This window comes from Theropithecus gelada, chromosome 7b (genome assembly GCF_003255815.1).
Source record: "Theropithecus gelada isolate Dixy chromosome 7b, Tgel_1.0, whole genome shotgun sequence".
NCBI classification, from domain to species: Eukaryota; Metazoa; Chordata; class Mammalia; order Primates; family Cercopithecidae; genus Theropithecus; species Theropithecus gelada.
In genome coordinates, this window is record NC_037675.1 from 56,268,862 (window position 1) to 56,289,477 (window position 20,616).

General features: G+C 38.4%; 1 protein-coding gene across 1 annotated transcript in view; it reads right to left on the bottom strand.

Moving 5' to 3' along the window:
- The window catches only part of WDHD1 (WD repeat and HMG-box DNA binding protein 1), an 83,497-nt gene that overhangs the window by 23,674 nt on the left and 39,207 nt on the right, over positions 1 to 20,616 (bottom strand). Inside the window, exons 13-16 of the mRNA XM_025392009.1 lie at positions 19,087 to 19,271; positions 17,222 to 17,463; positions 14,809 to 14,946; positions 11,551 to 11,707 (exon numbers count right to left, since the gene is read on the bottom strand). Of these exons, the coding sequence (XP_025247794.1) occupies positions 11,551 to 11,707; positions 14,809 to 14,946; positions 17,222 to 17,463; positions 19,087 to 19,271 (722 nt within the window). The remainder of the gene's footprint in view (positions 1 to 11,550; positions 11,708 to 14,808; positions 14,947 to 17,221; positions 17,464 to 19,086; positions 19,272 to 20,616) is intronic.

Below are 20,616 nucleotides of genomic sequence, written 5' to 3' on the forward strand. Positions count from 1 at the left end.
CAACACTTTGGGGAGCCTGAGGTGGGAGGACTGTAGGAGTTTGAAACCAGCCTGGGCAATAGAGCAAGACGCTGTCTCTGTGGAAAAAATAATTAGCCAGACGTGCTGGCATGTGTCTGTAGTCCTACCTACTCAGGAGGCTGAGGTGGGAGGATCACTGAGCCCAAAAATTCAAGGTTACAGTGAGCTATGTTTGTGCTATTCCACTTCAGCCTGGGCAACAGAGCGAGACCCTGTCTCAAAAAAATGTGGGGAAAAAAAAACGTCAGAAGAGGAAAAGCTTAAACATTGTGGTGGGGATGTAAATTAGTTCAGCCACTGTGGAAACCACTTCGGAGATTTCTGAAAGAACTAAAAATAGAATTACCATTTGATCCAGCAATCCCGTTATTGAATATATATCCAAAGGAAAATAAATCATTCTACCAAAAAGACACATGTACTCGTATGTTCACTGAAGCACTATTCACAATAGCAAAGACATGGAATCAACCTATGCGCCCATCAAGAGTAGGTTGGATAAAGAAAATGTGGTACACAACACACCATGGATGCCGCCACACAGGTTTTACTTAAAAAAGTAAGATCACGTACTTTGCAGCAACATGGATGCAGCTGGAGGCCATTATCCTAATCAAATTAATGCAGAAACAGAAAACTATATACTGCATGTTCTCACTTACAAGTGGGAGCTAAACACTGGGTACACATGGACATAAAGACGAAAAAAACAGATACCAAGGACTATAAGGAGGGGAGAGAGGGAGGGTGGCAAGGGATGAAAAACTACCTATTGGGTACTATACTCACTACCTGAATGACAGCTTCAATTGTACCCCAGACCTCAGCATCATGCAATATACCCTTGTCACAAACCTGCACATGCACCCCATGAATCTAAAATAAAAGTTAAAATTTTTTTAAAATGTTGGCCAGGCATGGTGGCTCACGCCTGTAATCCCAGTACTTTGGGAGGCTGAGGCGGGCGGATCACGAACTCAGGAGATGGAGACCATTCTGGCTAACACAGTGAAATCCCATCTCTACTAAAAATATAACAAAAAAATTAGCCGGGCGTGGTGGTGGGCGCCTATAGTACCAGCTACTTGAGAAGCTGAGGCAGTAGAATGGCGTGAACCCGGGAGGCGGAGCTTGCATTGAGCCGAGATCGTGCCACTGCACTCCAGCCTGGGTGACAGAGAGAGACTCAGTCTCAAAAAAAAAAAAAAAAAAAAAGTTGGCCAGGTATGGTGGTGCATGTCTGTAATCCCAGCACTTTGGGGGGGTAAGGCAGGCAGAACACTTGAGGCCGGGAGCTTGAGACCAGCCTGGCCAACATGGCAAAAATCCATCTCTACTAAAAATACAAAAATTAGCTGGGTGTGGTGGTGAACGCCTGTAATCCCAGCTACTTGGGAGGGTGAAGCACAAGAATCTCTTGAACCTGGGAAACTGCACTACTGCACTCCAACCTGGGCAACAGAGCAAGACTATCACCAAAAAAAAAAAAAAAAAAAAAAAAAAGACAATAGCATACTCACTTACATTCATCAGTTTGAGAATTCTTAGTACTGCTGGTATAAGTTGTCAAAAAAGAGAAAAAAGTCAGGCATGGTAGTGGGCACCTGTAATCCCAGCTATTCAGGAGGCTGAGACAGAAGGATATTGCTTAAGCCAGGAGACCAGTCTGGGCAACACAGCAAAACTCCATTCCAAAAAAGAATGAGAGATGGTGAAATGCCTAATACAGGTTAAGTGTTTATTAGATATTGGTCAGAGTGAAGCAGAACATCCACTATCATTAGAAAGACTATAATCTATATCTACTCTGATAAATGAAAGGTTGCCTTATATGGTAATAGGTCAATGGGTAAGGACTGTCTAAACCTGTTCTGAGTAGGCTATATAAGGCATTCAAACACACCCATCATGAGTAGTACTCTTGCAACTGATTAAAAAGCTTTCATTAATCACAGAATGATTTACATATATAGAACTCTTTCAACTTATGTACTCCAATTTATTTATTAGAAAAGCACTGGAAAACCATGCCTGCACACTATAAATACCACTGGCAAATTTTATATTTTCATAAAGTCATTTAAAAAGACGAAATCTCTTGTTGAATGCTTACTAATAGTCATCCACTTAATTTATAGTATAGCCTTTTAATCAGGACATTCTTGAAGGGAGATACTAAGTAGAAGCTAGACCCTTGGGCTTAAAAATTTTATAAATATCTTCCAGTATTATCAAATGCCCACTAGAGTAATTAGAAAACAAGTAAGTGACAATATCTAGTATTCTTTTTCAAACAACTCAGGCCCCTTTCTTGTGAGATTCAAATACCTTCCCTTCTTTTTTTTCTGACTATACAATAAAAATACAAATGTTTTTAGAGTTCCAATTTTTTTTGAACATACAATCTCATTTCTTTCTTCCTTCTCTCCTTTTATGATTTTATAAAAAATCTAGTTTTCACCACACAGTATGAGGTGGCAGTGCGAATACCTCAAATTTCAAATAATCTTGTGGCAATTCTGTCATAAATCTCTATTTACAAGAATCACTACTAGTCATGCAAAATGAAAAAGAGCACGTACGTTCACAAAAGATGAGTCCAAGTACATATATATGTACATTAACAAAATTAGAAGGAACACTGGGAGTAATGTTAATTGCCTAAACATTTTTTTTCTAAAATACCATTTTACATGTTTAAATGTTTACATGTTTAAAAACATTTTACAGCTCACTTTATTGATTTACACATAGTAAGCAATTATCACAAAGAAAAAGGAAATATTGAGTAGGATTTTATTAACAGTTACTTTCTAAGCCACATTTACAACAAAGCAGAGCACCAGTTTGCATTTTTTTTATCCTTTCCTTAGCTTTAAAGACTTGAACTAAAAAGATGTTTTCTCTGTTAAATATCCCCGCCATAGAAGAATTCAAGGGAAAAACAAATACACTTAAACTGCTAATTTGGTGGGTTTTGGAATTCGACCGGAGTTTCCTGGAAACTGTGTGCATAAACCATCTGGAAGAGGAATGTTAAAACAAACAAACAAACAAACAAACAAACAAAAAAACACCTGGTTTACTAAGAAAAACCAACCTGGTTTACAAAAGTGGCTGGGCACAGTGGCTCATGCTTGTAATTCCAGTACATAGGGAGGCTGCGGTAGGCAGATTGCTTGAGCTCAGAAGCTCAAGACCAGCTTGGGCAACACAGCAAAACCTTGTCTCTACAGAAAATACAAAAAATTTGCTAGGCATGGCAGCATGCACCTGTAGCTTTAGTTACTCGGAAGGAAGGCTGAGGATGGAGGATCGCTTGAGCCCAGGAGGCAGAAGTTGCCCAGACTGGAGTGCAGTGACTGTAGCTCCCTGCAACTTCTGTCTCAAAAAAAAAAAAAAATTACTTCAGTTTGTTTTCAAATTGACCACAAGACCCGTTTTTTTATTAAAGAAAGAGGTTAAAAATGCCAAAATAATCAGGTGTGGTGGCTCAGACCTGTAATATCCCAGCACTTTGAGAGCCAAGGCCGGCAGATCACCTGAGCTCTGGAGATCGAGACTGGGCAACCTGGCAAAACGCTGTCTCTACTAAAAATACAAAAAATTAGCTGGGCATGGTGGCACACGCCTGTAATCCCAGCTACTTGGGAGGCTGAGGCACGAGAATCACTTGAACCCAGGAAGCGGAGGTTGCAGTGAGCTGAGATTGTACCACTGCACCCTAGCCTGGGCAACAGAATGAGACTCTGTCTGGAAAAAAGAAAATTAAATTAAATTAAATTAAAAAATGCTAAACTGGAGAAAACTAGGTCCAGTGTCCAAATTAATCTTGCCCCAGCCAGCAAATTTTGTTTTTTCTTCTATGTTGGACAGAATTCTCTTCTGCATTTGAGGAGACTTTGCTCACATCTCTTTTAAATCACTTATTTGGGAGTAGCATAATGACTTTACAAGCCCACCTCTTCCAGGCCACAGCCTCATTTATCTTTGTGTGGTATAGCACATCTAGTCAGTACTGTAATAAATGCTAATTTAGTGAACGCAACTAGGAAAAAAGTCTAGCTTTCAAGCACATTAAATAACTCTAAGGCTGGGCGCGGTGGCTCAAGCCTGTAATCCCAGCACTTTGGGAGGCCGAGACGGGTGGATCACGAGGTCAGGAGATCGAGACCATCCTGGCTAACACGGTGAAACCCCGTCTCTACTACAAAATACAAAAAAAAAAAAAAAATAGCCGGGCGAGGTGGCGGGTGCCTGTAGTCCCAGCTACTCGGGAGCCTGAGGCAGGAGAATGGCGGGAACCCGGGAGGCGGAGCTTGCAGTGAGCTGAGATCCAGCCACTGCACTCCAGCCTGGGCGACAGAGCGAGACTCCGTCTCAAAAAAAAAAAAAAAAAAAAAAAAAAAAAAAACTCTAAACATAAAAAGAAAAACTAAACATAAAAAGAAAGGTCTTTGTTGGTAGAGAGCAAATTAGACTGTAACACAGCAAAATTTATTAACTCTCAGTTACGTATTAACCAGTAGTGTCATGAAAAAATCTTTAGAAGAAACAATACTTGGTAAACTGAAGTTCAATTCAAAAGGGGGTAGGGATGATACCAATACAGATCAGTAATTTCTCATATTCATAATTTTTTTTTTTTTTGAGACAGAGTTTCGCTCTGTTGCCTAGGCTGGAGTACAGTGACGCAAACTTGGCTCACTGCAACCTCCACCTCCTGAGTTGAAGCGATTCTCTTGCCTCAGCCTCCCAAGTAGCTGGGATTACAGGCATCTGCCACCATGCCTGGCTAATTTTTGTAATTTTAGTAGTGACAGGGTTTCACCATGTTGGCCAGGCTAGTCTCGAACTCCTGACCTCAGGTGATCTGTCTGCCTTGCCCTCCCAAGGTGCTAGGATTACAGGTGTGAGTCACCGCACCCAGGCTCATATTCATAATTAAAGGAAAATAGGAAAATTTTATATTGACAGACAGGGTTTTGCTGTTGCCCAGGCTGTCTGCAAACTTCTGGACTCAAGTGATCCTCCTGCCCGTGTCTTTTAAGTAGCTGGGATTCAGGTGTGCACCACTGAGGCAGGCTCTCAAATGAAATTTTAAAAATTATTTTTCACAAAATGTACTCTCTTTTAAAGGATCTCTGAACAAAAAGAAAGCATAAATACTACTGAGTTGGGTTAGAAAATGCATTTAAAGTGAAAAGAATAAAGAAAGAGGTATCACTAAGTCACCTGATCTTCACAGAAATTCTGTGAAATGAGTACACTTTGATTTTAGAGATGAGGAAACACTGGCACAGAGGGTTTAAAGTGTAAATAATACACCAGGGCTACTGAGCGAGGATTTCAGCCAGGATACCACAAGCAGGCAGTGTGACTTGAAAGCTCGAGCTCTGGACCACTAGGCCACATTGCCTTTACAGAGAAGCATGTGATTCGCTATCTTTAAAACAAACAATGAGAGCAAACAGAAGCATTAAAAATGCAAATAAATACGAAGATGAATTTATTTCTTTTTTATTTTAGAGACCAGGTCTCCTTATGTCACACAGGTTGGGGTGCAGGGGCTGTATAACCTTGAACTCCTGGGTTCAAGTCATACCCTTACCTCAGCCTCCCGAGCAGCTGGGACTACAGTCATGTACCACCATGCCTGGCAGGGTCTCTCTATGTTGCCCAGGCTAGTCTCAAATTCCTGGCCTCAAGCGATCCCTCTGCTTTGGCCTCCCAGTGTGTTGGGATTACAGCTGTGAGCCACGAAGCCTGGCCAAAGATGAATTTCTTGCTAGCCAGAATAAGTAAGTTTCTTTAAACAACAGCAGGCTACTAAAAAGTGATTGCAGAATTTTATTCCCTGAACTTCCATGTACCGCTATCCACAGAAAGGAAATAAATCATCTCTAAATATGCCTACATATCAGCAAAACTGGTGTGAAAAGTACAGTAAGCCATACTGAGAAGTGTAGCTTCCAATCTTTGAAAAATATTTAAGGCTATATACCAAAAAATAATAAATAAATAAATAAATAAATGTTCTACCAAAAAAAGAAAGAAAAATATTCTTATTCAAGTTTATTATTCCAGCATAAAGCCAGGAAAATATAAAAACATTCTGCAGTTATCAATTTATCACGTAATATACAAATAAATACATTTCTATCAACAGGACTTTTTAATCTTCTCAGTGCTTCAAATGCCTACTGTGTAAGATTCCCCTCAGTAATTCAATTATTCTACAAGTTGGTCTTTACAGGAGTATTTATTCTTTCAATCTACTTATCAACTAACTCCCTTTGTTCCTATATTTTAATACAAAAAAATAAGCTTTTTTTTTTTTTTTTTTTTTTGCCAATAAATAGATGTGTACTCTCTACCAAATTACTTTAATCTTTTTGGACCATAGTTTTCTCATATGTAAAAACTGGGGAGAAGTGCTGAGGGTGAAGAGAGGCAGCAAATAGACCAAAAGAACTTGGTACTTCCCATTCTTTTATTCCTGTAGGGCTGCTGAGCTATTATAAAGGGTCTAGGAATGCACACAAGCACCATGAATTGTCTGTAGACCAAATACAAAACTAGTTTCCACTTTACATACTAAAATTTTCACATGTATGCAGATAATGTGATTTGTAAATACAATTTTATATTAAAATAAAATTTTTAGGTCTACAGAAGCTTATGTTATCATGCCTGTAATCCCAGCACTTTGGGAGGCCAAGGTGGGAGGATCACTCGAGGTTAGTTCAAGAAAAGCCTAGGGAACATAGCAAGACTGCCTCAATAAAGAAATATTATTTATTAGCTGATACTAAATGTAGAGTTACTAGAGCTACTATCATTTGCAGGCATGAATTGTTCAACATTTAAAAAGGACTCTTGTTCAAGCCCAGCCTGGATAACGTAGGGAGATCCTGTTTCTAAATAAATAAACAAAAGGGGCTCTTATATTTGAAAATGTCAGGAGCTACTAGTAGAGATGGGTTCTAAAATCCTTCTAAATCTAAAAGCTGTAATTTAGAGTCCATTATTTCTTTATCCATCATTGAATATAACAGTTAAATGTTACTAGCTGTAATTATCGTAGTTTTTAACAAGTTAAAATTCTTTATAAATCTTAAATAAAAAGCAGGTGAAAAATGTGTCCCAAAGGGTTGTGCGGAAAAAAAAAAAAAGCATATCAGAAAAAAAAGCCAGCTGGATAAATTACTAAGGGTGTGAAAACTGCAACTGATGAAATATTTGTAATATTAAATTAAATGAAAAAGCAAAATTATTCATTGCAGATGACTAATTTCATATATTGCAAATAAATAATTTCATATACCTCCTTAAGATAATGACATTCACTAACAAAATGAATAATCTTACTTGAATAAGCATTAGGCAGAATAGTAAAAATCCTCATAGGTTCAAACTTTAACCTACTATTAAGACAGACTGTGAATTCTTTAATTCAAATTACTAAACTAATTAGATTCCTGAAAACGGACTTGCAAGAAATCCCTGAGAACAACCTACACTATAAGAACTATTAAAAATAGTGAATGTGGCTTGGCACAAGGCTTATACCTATAATCCCAGCACTTTGGAAGGCTGATGCAAGAGGATCAGTTGAGGCCAGGAATTTGAGATCAATCTGGGCAAGATGGTGAGACCTCATCTTTACAAAGTATTTTAAAAAATTAGCCAGGTCGGCCGGGCGCGGTGGCTCAAGCCTGTAATCCCAGCACTTTGGGAGGCCGAGACGGGCGGATCACGAGGTCAGGAGATCGAGACCATCCTGGCTAACATGGTGAAACCCCGTCTCTATTAGGAAATACAAAAAACTAGCCGGGCGAGGTGGCGGGCGTCTGTAGTCCCAGCTACTCGGGAGGCTGAGGCCGGAGAATGGCGTGAACCCGGGAGGCGGAGCTTGCAGTGAGCTGAGATCCGGCCACTGCACTCCAGCCCGGGCGACAGAGCGAGACTCCGTCTCAAAAAAAAAAAAAAAAAAATTAGCCAGGTGTGGCAGCCTGTGCCTGTAGTTCCACCTACTCAGGAGACTGAAGTGCGAGGATCACTTGAGCCCAGGAGTTCAAGGCTGCAGTGAGCTATGACTCAACCACTGCAATCGTAGAGCCAGTGACACCCTGGCTCTAAAATAAAAAGAAAAAAAGAAGTTAATAAATATACATCTTCTAATACTAAATATGTCAATTTTAGAATGTAATATTCAGTGATTACAACTATAAAGGCAAAACACATAGAAATAACCAGCAATTCCTCTGTAGTTCTCTACTAATTCAATTCTGCATTCTCTGAGACTATATGTCTTTTCTTCTCAAACATCCCACAATGCCAACCACTGTCTCTAGAAATAACTGAATTCTGCTCCATGATCTGCCAACAAAACAGAAGCCAAAAACAGAAGATAGGAATTTGTTACCTTTCAGCTACCAAATCTATCTGCATTTGTGCCTCTTTTTTTCCCTTCCACAACTGATAAAATGTCTGTTTTCCTATTTTAGACAGCTCATCTAAAAACTACTACTTTTTTTTCTTTTAAGATTTCATTCCTTTCATTGGATCCTTCTTTTAAATTGTCAATCTTATCTTCTTTACTAAATTCATTGCCAAAAGATTACAAAAATGCTGTAGAGCCACCTAAGCTAAAAAATCCCTTCAAAGACTTTTTATCCTCCCTTAGGTGCCACCCCAAATCTTTGCTTCTCTTCAAGCCAAAGTTCCTTTTTTTTTTTTTGAGATAGGTTCTCTGTCGCCTAGGCAGGAGTGCAGAGGCGTGATCATGGCTCACTGTAACCTCAAACCTCCTGGGCTCAAGTGATCCTCCCCTCTCAGGCTCTCAAGTAACAGAGACTATAGGCGTGTGCCATCAAGCCTGGGTAATTAAAAAAACATTTTTTGTAGAAACTGGGTCTCACTATGTTGCCTAGGCTAGTCTCGAACTCCTCCCGCCTTGGGCTCCCAAAGTGTTGGGATTACAGGCGTGAGCCACCTCGCCTGGCCCAATAGTCAAATTTCTTGATAAGAGTTATCCACATATTCTACTTTCATTTCTGTACCTCCCATGCCCACCCCAATCTGGAATTTAACATTTTATCACTTTGTATCAGAGTCACCGTTAACCTCCATGTAGCCAAATTAAGAAGTCTTTCCTGGGTGCAGCACACCAACATGGCACATGTATACATAAGTAACAAACCTGCACGTTGTGCACATGTACCCTAGAACTTAAAGTATAATAAAAAATAAATAAATTTAAAAAAAAAAGAAGTCTTCTTGAACTTCTGGCCTTATCTGATTTAGTTTATTGAATTGCTGCTTTGTTTAAAAATTCAATTTATTTAACTTTTGACCTAGTAATTCAAAGTTACATGCTCAATTTACATGCTTAAAAAGTATAAAAATGAATACAGAGAAAAGTCTCCTATACTATCCACTGAGTTTCTTTCTGTGAGGTAACTATCATTGTTAGTTTCCTTTTTATTCTTCTAGGAATTCTTTTGCATATGTAAAGCAAATACAATTACATATTCTTATTCTTTCCCCACTTTTACACAAATGGTAATTATTTCTCTTAATACATCTTGTAGATTTTTCTGTATCATTACATAGTGTCCTCATTCTTTTTAACAGCTTTGTCAGATATGATTCACATATTGAGTTCACAGAGAATGTACCAGCCATATCATATGGTAAGTATACAATTCAGCCAGGCACGGTGGCTCATGCCTGTAATCCCAACACTTTGGGAGGCTGAGGCGGGAAGATCCCTTGAGCCCATGAATTTGAGACCAGCCTAGGCAACATGGTGAAACCCTGCCTCTACAAAAAGTAGCTGGGTGTAGTGGTGCGTGCCTGTAGTCCCAGCTACTTGGGAAGCTAAGGTGGGAGGATTGCTTGAGCCTAGGATGTCACTGCTGAAGTGAGCCTGAAGTGAGCCATAATCAGGCCACTGTGCTCTAGCCTGGGTGACAGAGTGAGACTCTGTCTCAAAAAAAAAAAAAAAACAGTATGTAATTCAGTGGTTTTTTTGTATATTCACAGAATTGTGCATCTATCACCACTAATTTCTGAACATTTTCATCACCCCAAAAAGAAATCCCATGCCATGCCCAACCAATGTATTATTTCTTACACGTGCCAGCAGCCGTACTCCCCAAACTTTAATGTGCACACGAATCAACATAAAATACTATTAGTCCAGGGCCAGGTGTGATGGCTCACGCCTGTAATCCCAACACTTTGGATGGATCACTTGAGGTCAAGAGTTCAAGACCAGCCTGGCCAACATGGTGAAATCCCGTCTCTACAAAAAATACAAAAATTAGCTGGGCATGGTAGCACATGCCTATGTAATCTCAGCTACTGGGGAGGCTGAGGTAGAAGAATCGCTTGAACTCAAGAAGTGGAGGTTGTAGTGAACTGAGATCACACCACTGCACTCCAGCCTAGGTGACAGAGACTCAATTAAAAAAAAAAAAATTTGGCTGGGTGCGGTGGCTCATGCCTGTAATTCCAGCACTTTGGGAGACTGAGGTGGGCGGATCACGAGGTCAGGAGATTGAGACCATCCTGGCTAACACAGTGAAACCCCCTCTCTACTAAAAATACAAAAAAATTAACCAGGCGTTGTGGTGCGTGCCTATAATCCCAGCTACTGGGGAGGCTGAGGCAGGAGAATGGCGTGATCCTGGGAGGCGGAGCTGGCAGTGAGCCGAGATCATGCCACTGCACTCCAGCCTGGGCAACAGGGCAAGACTCCGTCTCAAAAAAAAAAAAAAAAAAAAATTCTATTAGTCCTTCCTCCTATTATAATAATTAAGCAAAACATCTCAAAAAGCAGCTTCATTATATATTTCAATTCTCAATTGAATATATATTCAGTTTTATCAGTTTTATTTTCCATTTTTACTTTTATATTGATTATTATTTTATTAAAATAAAAGACAATAATAAAAGGTGAAATGCCATGTTTAACCAGAATTCCTCTCCCTGTGTGGCTGAAATGATGGTAAGGTCACCCTAATTATTTCTATTTCATTCAACATGTTTCAAGTAAAGCAAGTGACTGAAAACTTCAGAGTGAATATGAACAAATTCCTAATTTAGTGACTATAGAAAGCAAATAATTGGACTAGGATAAAAGACAAATACACTTAAAGAGCCTCACAAAAAGAAATTCAAAATACTTTTAAAAAAGAGTCAACTTGGCCGGGCGCGGTGGCTCAAGCCTGTAATCCCAGCACTTTGGGAGGCCGAGACGGGCGGATCACGAGGTCAGGAGATCGAGACCATCCTGGCGAACACGGTGAAACCCCGTCTCTACTAAAAAAAAAAATACAAAAAACTAGCCGGGCGAGGCGGCGGGCGCCTGTAGTCCCAGCTACTCGGGAGGCTGAGGCAGGAGAATGGCGTAAACCCGGGGGGCGGAGCTTGCAGTGAGCTGAGAGCCAGACTCCGTCTCAAAAAAAAAAAAAAAAAAAAAAAAAAAGAGTCAACTTCAGACTTCTTTTAATAGCCTACCTTAGTTGCTGGGGATTTTCATGGATACCAACCACCCAGTAGTGATCAGATTTTCCTTTGCAGTGCTCTCTTGTATTACATACAGGAGTCCATGTATTACCAAGTCCTCTGTTAAGCATTCGAACAATTCCTTCTGAATCCACGTAACAAGGGGTACCTAAACACCAACAGAAAAAGAAATCACTTGGAGACATAGCTACATGTTGTTAAAGAAACCCTATTTCAAATATATTATACATACCAAGGATTCAACTTTGCTTTCAAAAGCAAAACACAAAACAGAAGCAAATAATCTACGATTATTTACCGTAAAATTTCATTAACCATATAGAGTAAGACCTAACAGAAAAAAGAAAAAAAATTGTATTTGATATGACTAAAATTTACACAAATAAAGTGAAAAAACTGAGTTTCAGTGAAAACTATGCCACCTGCTGGAAGATAATAATAACTTTATTTATTTATTTATTATTTTTTTTTTTTCGAGATGGAGTCTCGCTCTGTTGCCCAGGCTGGAGTGCAGTGGCACGATCTCGGCTCACTGCAAGCTCCGCCTCCTGGGTTCATGCCATTCTCCTGCCTCAGCTTCCAGAGTAGCTGGGAGTACAGGCGCCCGCCACCACACCTGGCTAATTTTTTTTTGTATTTTTAGTAGAGACAGGGTTTCACCGTGTTAACCAAGTTGGTCTCGATTTCCTGACCTCGTGATCCACCTGCCTCGGACTCCCGAAGTGCTGGGATTACAGGCGTGAGCCACTGTGCCTGACCGATAATAATTTTAAAGCCAATTTTAGCAAAATATTAAACATGAATGAGAAGGTTCCCGGTTGAGAAATATTTAGAAAAATGATCAAAACCTGATACAAGGTGATCTTTACGAAATTTATCTTTAGTACTCTTCTTCCTCTCTCTTCTTTTTGTTGGCCTTGTTACTCTTCTGTCCTCAACTACTGGGTAAGCAATTCTTACCTAGTAAAACAGAAGCATTCTTGTTTTCCACCTATTCTGCTTCCAACTCAGGAAATCTGTGGCAAATTGCCTGATTCTCCCTTTTCTTATCTGTGGCTTCATACCCCCCTTACTCTGCAAACATCAGTTTCCTCAGGGTCTGGATCTAATTGGTACTTGGGAGAAAAAAATCTATACAAATGGAAGTTATCAATGATTCATATTATTAAAGCCTGAGTGACTAACATCAAAACAGAAAACACATCTAGAAATGGTTGATATTTTAAACAGAAAGTGGAGTTTCCAGCAATGTAAATGAAGAATGAATATCTCCAAAAAGAGAAATACTTAAGTCCCCATTAGATAGAGTTGACTGGTGATTTAAAATAAGGTACTCCTGGGCCAGGTGCAGTGGCTCACTCCTGTAATCCCAGCACTTTGAGAGGCCAAGGCAGGCGGATCACCTCAGGCCAGGAGTTCGAAACCAGCCTAGCCAACATGTTGAAACCCCATCTCTACTAAAAATACAAAATTAGCCAGGCGTGGTGGCACGTGCCTGTAGTCACAGCTACTTAGGAGGCTGAGGCATGAGAATCACTTGAACCCAGAAGACAGAGGTTGTAGTGATCTGAGATCGCATCACTGCAGTCCAGCCTGGGTGACAGAGTGAGACTCTGCATAGAAAAAAATGCAAACACAAAAACAAATAAAATAAGGTACTCCTCAGTGTGTTTCAGATCATCTGTCATAAGCCTCTAGAATTTGGTCTAAAATAGCACTTATCCAAAATAAATATCATGTGAGCCAAAAGTGTAATTTTTAATTTCCTAGTGCCACATTAAAAAAGAAAAATGGCTACATACCATGTATCTGAACAACAAAAAAATTAAATGAAAAAATTTAGGCTGGGGGCAGTGGCTCATGCCTGTAATCCCAGCACTTTAGGAAGTCAAGGCAGGTGGATCACCTGAGGTCAGGAGTTCAAGACCAGCCTGGCCAGCATGGTGAAACCCTGTCTCTATTAAAAATACAAACATTAGCCGGGTGTGGTGATGCAAGCCTATAATCCCAGCTACTCAGAAGGCTGAGGCAGGAGAACTGCTTGAACCCAGGAGGCAGAGGTTGCAGTAAGCTGATATTGCATCATTGCACTCCAGCCTGGGCAACAGAGCAAGACTCCTAATTTATTCCTTAAAAAATATATATATATATATATATATTTATTAAATATATAATTAAATATATAATTAAATATATAATTAAATATATATATTTAAATAGAGATGGGATCTCACTATATTGTCCAGTCTGGTCTTGAACTCCTGGGCTCAAGTGATCCTGCTGCCTCGGCCTCCCAGAGTGCTGGGATTGTAGGCATGAGCCATCATGCCCAGCCAAAAAAAAATTTTTTTAAAGAAAAAAAGGGTGAAATTAATGTTAATAATACATTTTATTTCATTGAAGGTATCTCAAATATTATCATTTAACAGGTAATCAATGTTAAAAAAATTGTTGATTTTCATATTTTTTTCATGGTAAATCTTCAAAATCTAGAGAGTATTTTATACATACAAGCACATCTCAGCCATATTTCAAGTGCTCAATAGACATACATACTAGTTATTGTAATAAACAGTGAAGTTCTAGAAAATTCTAAGTTTTGTGTATGATCTGCTGGAAAAGACACAACTTATTATTGATTTGTATCACCTCCTTGCTATTTAATAAACTTTCAGAAAAATATATTTTCCTCTTTGTAAGTTTTCTAATGAGAATTCTCATGAAGAGAGATCTTAGCCGGGTGCAGTTCCTCACGCCTGTAATCCCAGCACTTTAGGAGGCCAAGGTGGGCGGATCACTTGAGCCTAGGAGTTTGAGACCAGCCTGGGCAACATGGCAAAACCCTATCTCTACAAAAAATACAAAAATTAGCTGGGCACGGTGGCATACACCTGAAGTCCCAGATACTAAGGAGGCTGAGGTAGGAAGATGGCTTGAGCCCAGGAGGTGGAGGTTGCAGTGAGCTGAGATCATTCTACTGCACTCCAGCCTGGACAACAGAGCCAGACCCTCTCACAAAAGAACATAAAAATAAAAGCAAGATCTAGTACATAAAATAATGGCTACCTTGCCTAAAGATTGCAGTTCCCAATTCTGCCAACATATTAAAATAGAAATTTAAAATATAAAATAGAGATAATTTATCCTTAAAGAAATTAGTTAGGAATAAAACAATGAAATAATTTTCTTCTTGAAGAATATCTTAACACTTTATATTATACTTGTTTTTTTTAAACAAATTTATCTTGCCTTCAGCTGAAAACCCAATCCATGCAAGGTAGGATTTCCTTGTAAGAGGAAGAGGGTCACCATGTACAATTTGTTTTTTCTTTTTCCCCAGCTCTAGCAGTTGAACTCCAAGGCACTGATCCCCATCAAATCCTGTACCTAATGAGAAAATGTAAATATAAATCAGGCATTAAAGGTTATCCAACTATAACGCAGTCTACATTATTTTCTGTGAATTGATTTTGTGGTAAATTACTAGACTGACTAGCGCTACTTTTTATGAATAACCCATCTAACTGAGGCATCATTCAGGTATTAGAAACAGAGTAAGATGTTACACGGACTATTCACATAAAGTCCTTATAAGTGGGCATTTATTCACTCAAGAAATATTTACAGAAAGCTTACTACATGCCAGCATTGGCCTAGATCCTGGAGCTACAGCAATAAACAAAGTCACTGCTCTCATTAAATTCAAATTTCAGGTAGAAGACAAATTAAAAAACACAAAATGAACAAAAAAAGTTATCAAAAAGTTAAAATAATGTGATACAGAATGTCAGAGTGGTTTGTTAGACTGGTTAGTCAGAAGTGGCCTCTCAGAAAGTAAAGTTTAAGTTAAGACATGAACTGCAAGCTGGAGCCTGCCACGCAGACATTAGGGAAGGAACATGAAAGTGGATGGAGGGAACAGCTAATGCAAAGTCCTAAGGCAGGAAGAATAGAGGGCTCAAAGAACACAAAGAGGCAGTATGGCCAGAACATGGTAATGAGAAACAATGGTAAGACATGAGGTTGAAGAGGCAGGCAAAGGTCAGATTATACGGGATCAGTAGATCACCTTGACAGCTATCAGAAGTTTGACTTTGATTCTAAAAGTGAAGGAAAGTCAGAGAGATTTGAGAAAAGGAGCATGATCTATGTTTTTAAAAGATTACCTAGGCTGCTGTGTGGAGAATGGACTGTGGAAGGCAAGAATTGAAGCTAAAAGACTAGTTAGGAGACTATTATGACAGTCCAAGAGATGACATCTAGGTTGCATTAGCGGAAGAAATGAAGAGAGACAAATTTAGAATGTGTTATTCCATAGAATTGACATGATGATATAATTTTACTGTTGGAGTTGATGCAGGGGAAATGGAAAGAGAAGAATCAAAGATAATTTTCAGATTTTTGGCTTCAGCCACTAGATTGCTAGTAGGCCATTTACTAAGATGGGGAAACTACGTAAGAAGCAAGTTTGGAAGGAAAAAAATCATTTTTTATTGTGAGTAAATTAAGTCTGAAATGTCTGTCCAAACTCTAGATTTCAAGTGGGCAACTGGATGTGTAAGTCTGGAGACACAGGAGAGGGTAGGGTTGGTGCTATCAACTTAGAAGTCATAGACACTGAGATGTATTTAAAGCCATGGATTATGATAAAATTCCCCAGGGTGGTTTCTCAAACTGCATTTTTTTGACCTATGAGTCATGGAATCAAGTTTAAGTTGCAACTAGCATTTAAAAAAATGAAATAAAAAAATTTAAACTGAAATCAAAGAGTAAACATTGTCTATGAGACCTTTATTTCAGTTACATTTGCAGATATTTATAGAACAGTTATACAGAATATATTTCTTTTCTTCTTCTTTTTTTTCTTTTTAAAATAGAAACAGTGGCTTGCTATTGTTATCCAGGCTGGTCTTGAACTCCTGGGCTCAAGTAACCCTCCCGTCTGGGCCTCCCAAAGTGCTGAGATTACAGGTGTGAGCCACCACACCTGGTCCAGAATCTATGAACCTATGTCTTACTGTGGCAAAGCAGACAAAAAGACTGAAAGACCCTGACCTAGAGAGTAGTAGAGAAAAAGGGGATACACTCCAGCTAAAAGGTAGAGACAACAAAAAAGTAAAAAGGGAGTTGCCAGTGAGGAAAAATATTGAAAGTATGATGTCACAGAAGTCATGAGAAGAAGGTATTTTCAATGGAATTATTTTTTTAAAAAGCACAGAGATTATCAGTTACCTTGATAAGACCGTCTTAGCATAATGATGGGGACTGAAGAAAGACATGAGGGGAGGAAAAGGAGGCAGCAGCTTTTAAAAAGTGTCACATTCAGAGTTGTTTTGGCCCTTCCTACTAGGAGTTATTTTTATGGAATTTCAATGCTGAAAGTTCTCTGGTCGTGCTTGCCAAATGGTAAGATTTAGACATGGAAGTAATTAACCAAATTCCACCTTGGAATTCTCTCTATAATATAGTTCTATTAAGAAAACATTTTCATTTTTATTGATACTAGTAAACACAACAAAATTCTCTACATGTAAAGATCACACTGATTCAAAAGGAAGTATATAATCCAAGACAAAAAGAGTAACAAAAACGCAAAAAAGCTCAAGTGATTTCCATTTTACTTCAAGTCATGGTAAATCATAAAAGACTGAAAAAAATCTACCTCTGTGATAAACAATGAAAAGCTGTTCTCCATGTCCTGCCATTGACACCACAGGTCCAGCAAGGCTGAATACCTCTTTCTGAACCCCTCCAATAGTAAACAATCGAAGAAGCAGGGCACTAGTTGCGGCAGCAGCCCATCCTTGACCGAGACATATGGCTTCGATATCCTCATTCTGAGGCAAGTCTATTATCCACTCTTTGCTTGAATCCCAAGAACTAAAGTGCAGGCAGTGAAGCTTGCTAAAAATTAAAACAAGACAAAAACAATCAAACTTTCATATAAGAGAGATATATATATATAAAATAAGTAATCATGATATTCAACTACAAAACTAAATAGTTTACTTTCTATTACACACGGCATAAGAAGTTGCTTTAAAAAAGTAATTATGAAATACCCTTAAAATGAAATACAGTTATCTTTCCAGCCTTTTTTCTTTGCACATACATATATGTAAGTTATTATTATATGAAATAGAGTTTTGCTCTGTCACTCAGGCTGGAGTACAATGGCATGATTTCTGCTCACTGCAACCTCCAACTCCCGGGTTTAAGCAATTCTCCTGTCTCTTGCCTCAACCTCCCAAATAGCTAGGACTACAGGTGGGTGCCACCACATCTGGTTAATTTTTGTATTTTTAGTAGAGACACAGTTTCACCATGTTAGTCAGGCTGGTCTCAAACTCTTGACTTCAGGTCATCTGTCTGCCTCGGCCTCCGAAAGTGCTGGGATTACAGGCATAAGACACCGTGCCCAGCCTGAAGGATACGAATTTCAAGTCACATAGAAGATAGAGTAAAATCCATGAAGTGTATCAGTACTATAATCAGCTGAAGAAGGGATCAAGAGAGGGCAATCTCTTGATTAACAAAAAGCTGAAAAAATATTTTCTTTTCTTTTAAAAAGAAAAACATTCTGTACCCATTGCTTTCCCATCATAATTTTTTTCTTGACATCTATCTACCTATTTATTTACCTACCTACTTATCAAAACATGTAAACATCCAAAACACATTAAGTAGAAAAAGCAAACGGGTGACTAGTACATTTCTTGGTTTGTTTTTCCGGTTTTTTTTTTTCCTTTCTCGAAGAGAGATTTTAAATCTAATCCATAGTGACAAAAATGTAGATTAACAGTTGGCCAAGGCTAGGGTTGAATTAAGTGCAAAGGGATATAAGAAAACATTTTCAGGTGATAAAGACACAATGACAAATATCTAGACTAATAGTTGGCCAAGGCTAGGGTTGAACTAACTGCAAAGGGATATAAGAAAACATTTTCAAGTGATAAAGAACATTCTATATTTGATTGTGGTAGGGGTTATGTGTATATACACCTTTGTGAACTCATCAAATGGGTGCATTTTATTGTAAATAAATTACATTTCAATAAAGTAAATTAAAATAAGGGAGGTTCAAATAGAAAGAAATCTGGAAGGATACATATCAAATTGTTAATAACAGTTATATCTCAGAGTAGAATTCTGAGAGGAGCTTTCATTTTCTGAAACTTCTATACTGTATACTGTTTTTTTTTTTCTCTACAATGTATGTATATTACTCTTACAATAGCAAAAAAAAAAAAAAGCACTTAACAATGTAAAAAAAATCCCATCTCTTGCATTACTAACCATGCCATGTCATTTTGCTATGTAGTTAGAGCGTGTAATGAGGGAACCATTAGGGCAAAAACAGACATATGTTCTGAGGTATTTTGGGTGTGCTGGTGTTTGTACCAAACTCTTCTGAAATTTCATACTACAAAAAATAAATTTTGTTTTATTAACTTTTTGTCTTTAATTTCAACAACTGTATCTAACAGTTTAACAGTGCCAAATTCTTCCTAAAAATCTTGAGTTTACCTTGCTAGTTCATCAGTGCTTTCACATGCCAACAAAATAGCTTCGTGGGAAAGATCTGCTATTGTATAATTCAAAGTGTTTGATAAGTGTGTTGCATGGTGTATGGAGGAATCATGGAACTCCACATCTATCGCATTGTCTTGCTCATCATTATAGCAGCGAATAATTCCAATAGAGTTCCACACCTACAAACAGGTAAGATTAAATATAAGTCTGAGAAAAACTGAAGCTCCTAGAATCAGTAAGCCACAGTAGTACAAATTAACAAATATTATAATTAAATCTGTATTAAGATTTAGGTTTTGGGAGCTACTACATCTCATCTATCTCTAAATAGTTTCTGACAGGAGTCATAATACCGGAGCTACAATTACTTATTATTTTCTTCATGAGAATAAGATACATATATACTTATTAATTAGCAAATGGAGTATTTAATAATATTTAAAAATAAATTACATGACTGTTCCTTTAAAAGTACATTACAGTTGGTCTTTGAACAACCAAACCATTAAATTCCTCAAAAGAAACATTTCAAAAATGGAGTTTTCTTACAAATATGAATGCAAATAACAACAGACTTTTTTCCTATTCTAACTATTCTATGATAAAATATATACATTTTAAGAAAACATAATTTTTTTTTTTTTTTGAGACAGAGTTTTGCTGTCACCCAAGCTGGAGTGCAGTGGCATGATCTCGACTCACTGCAACCTCTGCCTCCTGGATTCAAGCGATCCTCCTCCCTCAGCCTCCTGTGTAGCTGTAGTTACAAGTGCGTGCCACCACATCCAGCTAATTTCTGTAATTTTTTTAATAGAGATAGGGTGTTTCACCATGTTGGCCAGGCTGGTCTACAATTCCTACCCTCAAGTGACTCGCCCACCTTGGCCTCCCAAAGTGCTGGGATTACAGGCGTGAGCCACCACGCCTGGCAGAGGCAACATAAATTGATACCACTTGGAAATCTTATCTTGCACTGATGTCCATTATAGGCTCATACTTGGCCCTAGAGTTTCTAATAAAATTAGTGCCAATATTTTATTTAATATAACTATAAATAAAATAAAATTTTATTTAACATAACTATAAATAAAATATTGACACTAATAAAAAAATTAAGACCTATCACTTGATGACTACTGATAACAATAAAAGGTTTTATTAATATTAATCACCACCCTCAATCTTTACATAAAAATTTATGCCAGGCCTATACTTTTAAAAAGGCAAAATCCTCAGAGTGGAAAACATCATATAACCAACACAGAAATACTAAACTTTTTAAGAGCTCAGGCCAGGCGCGGTGGCTCACGCCTGTAATGCCAGCACTTTGGGAGGCCAAGGCGGGTGGATCACAAGGTCAGGAGATCGAGACCATCTGGTGAACAAGGTGAAACCTCATCTCTACTAAAAATACAAAAATTAGCCAGGCATGGTGGCGGGCACCTGTAGTCCCAGCTACTCGGGAGGCTGAGGGAGGAGAATGGCACGAAACTGGGAGGCGGAGCTTGCAATGAGCCGAGATTG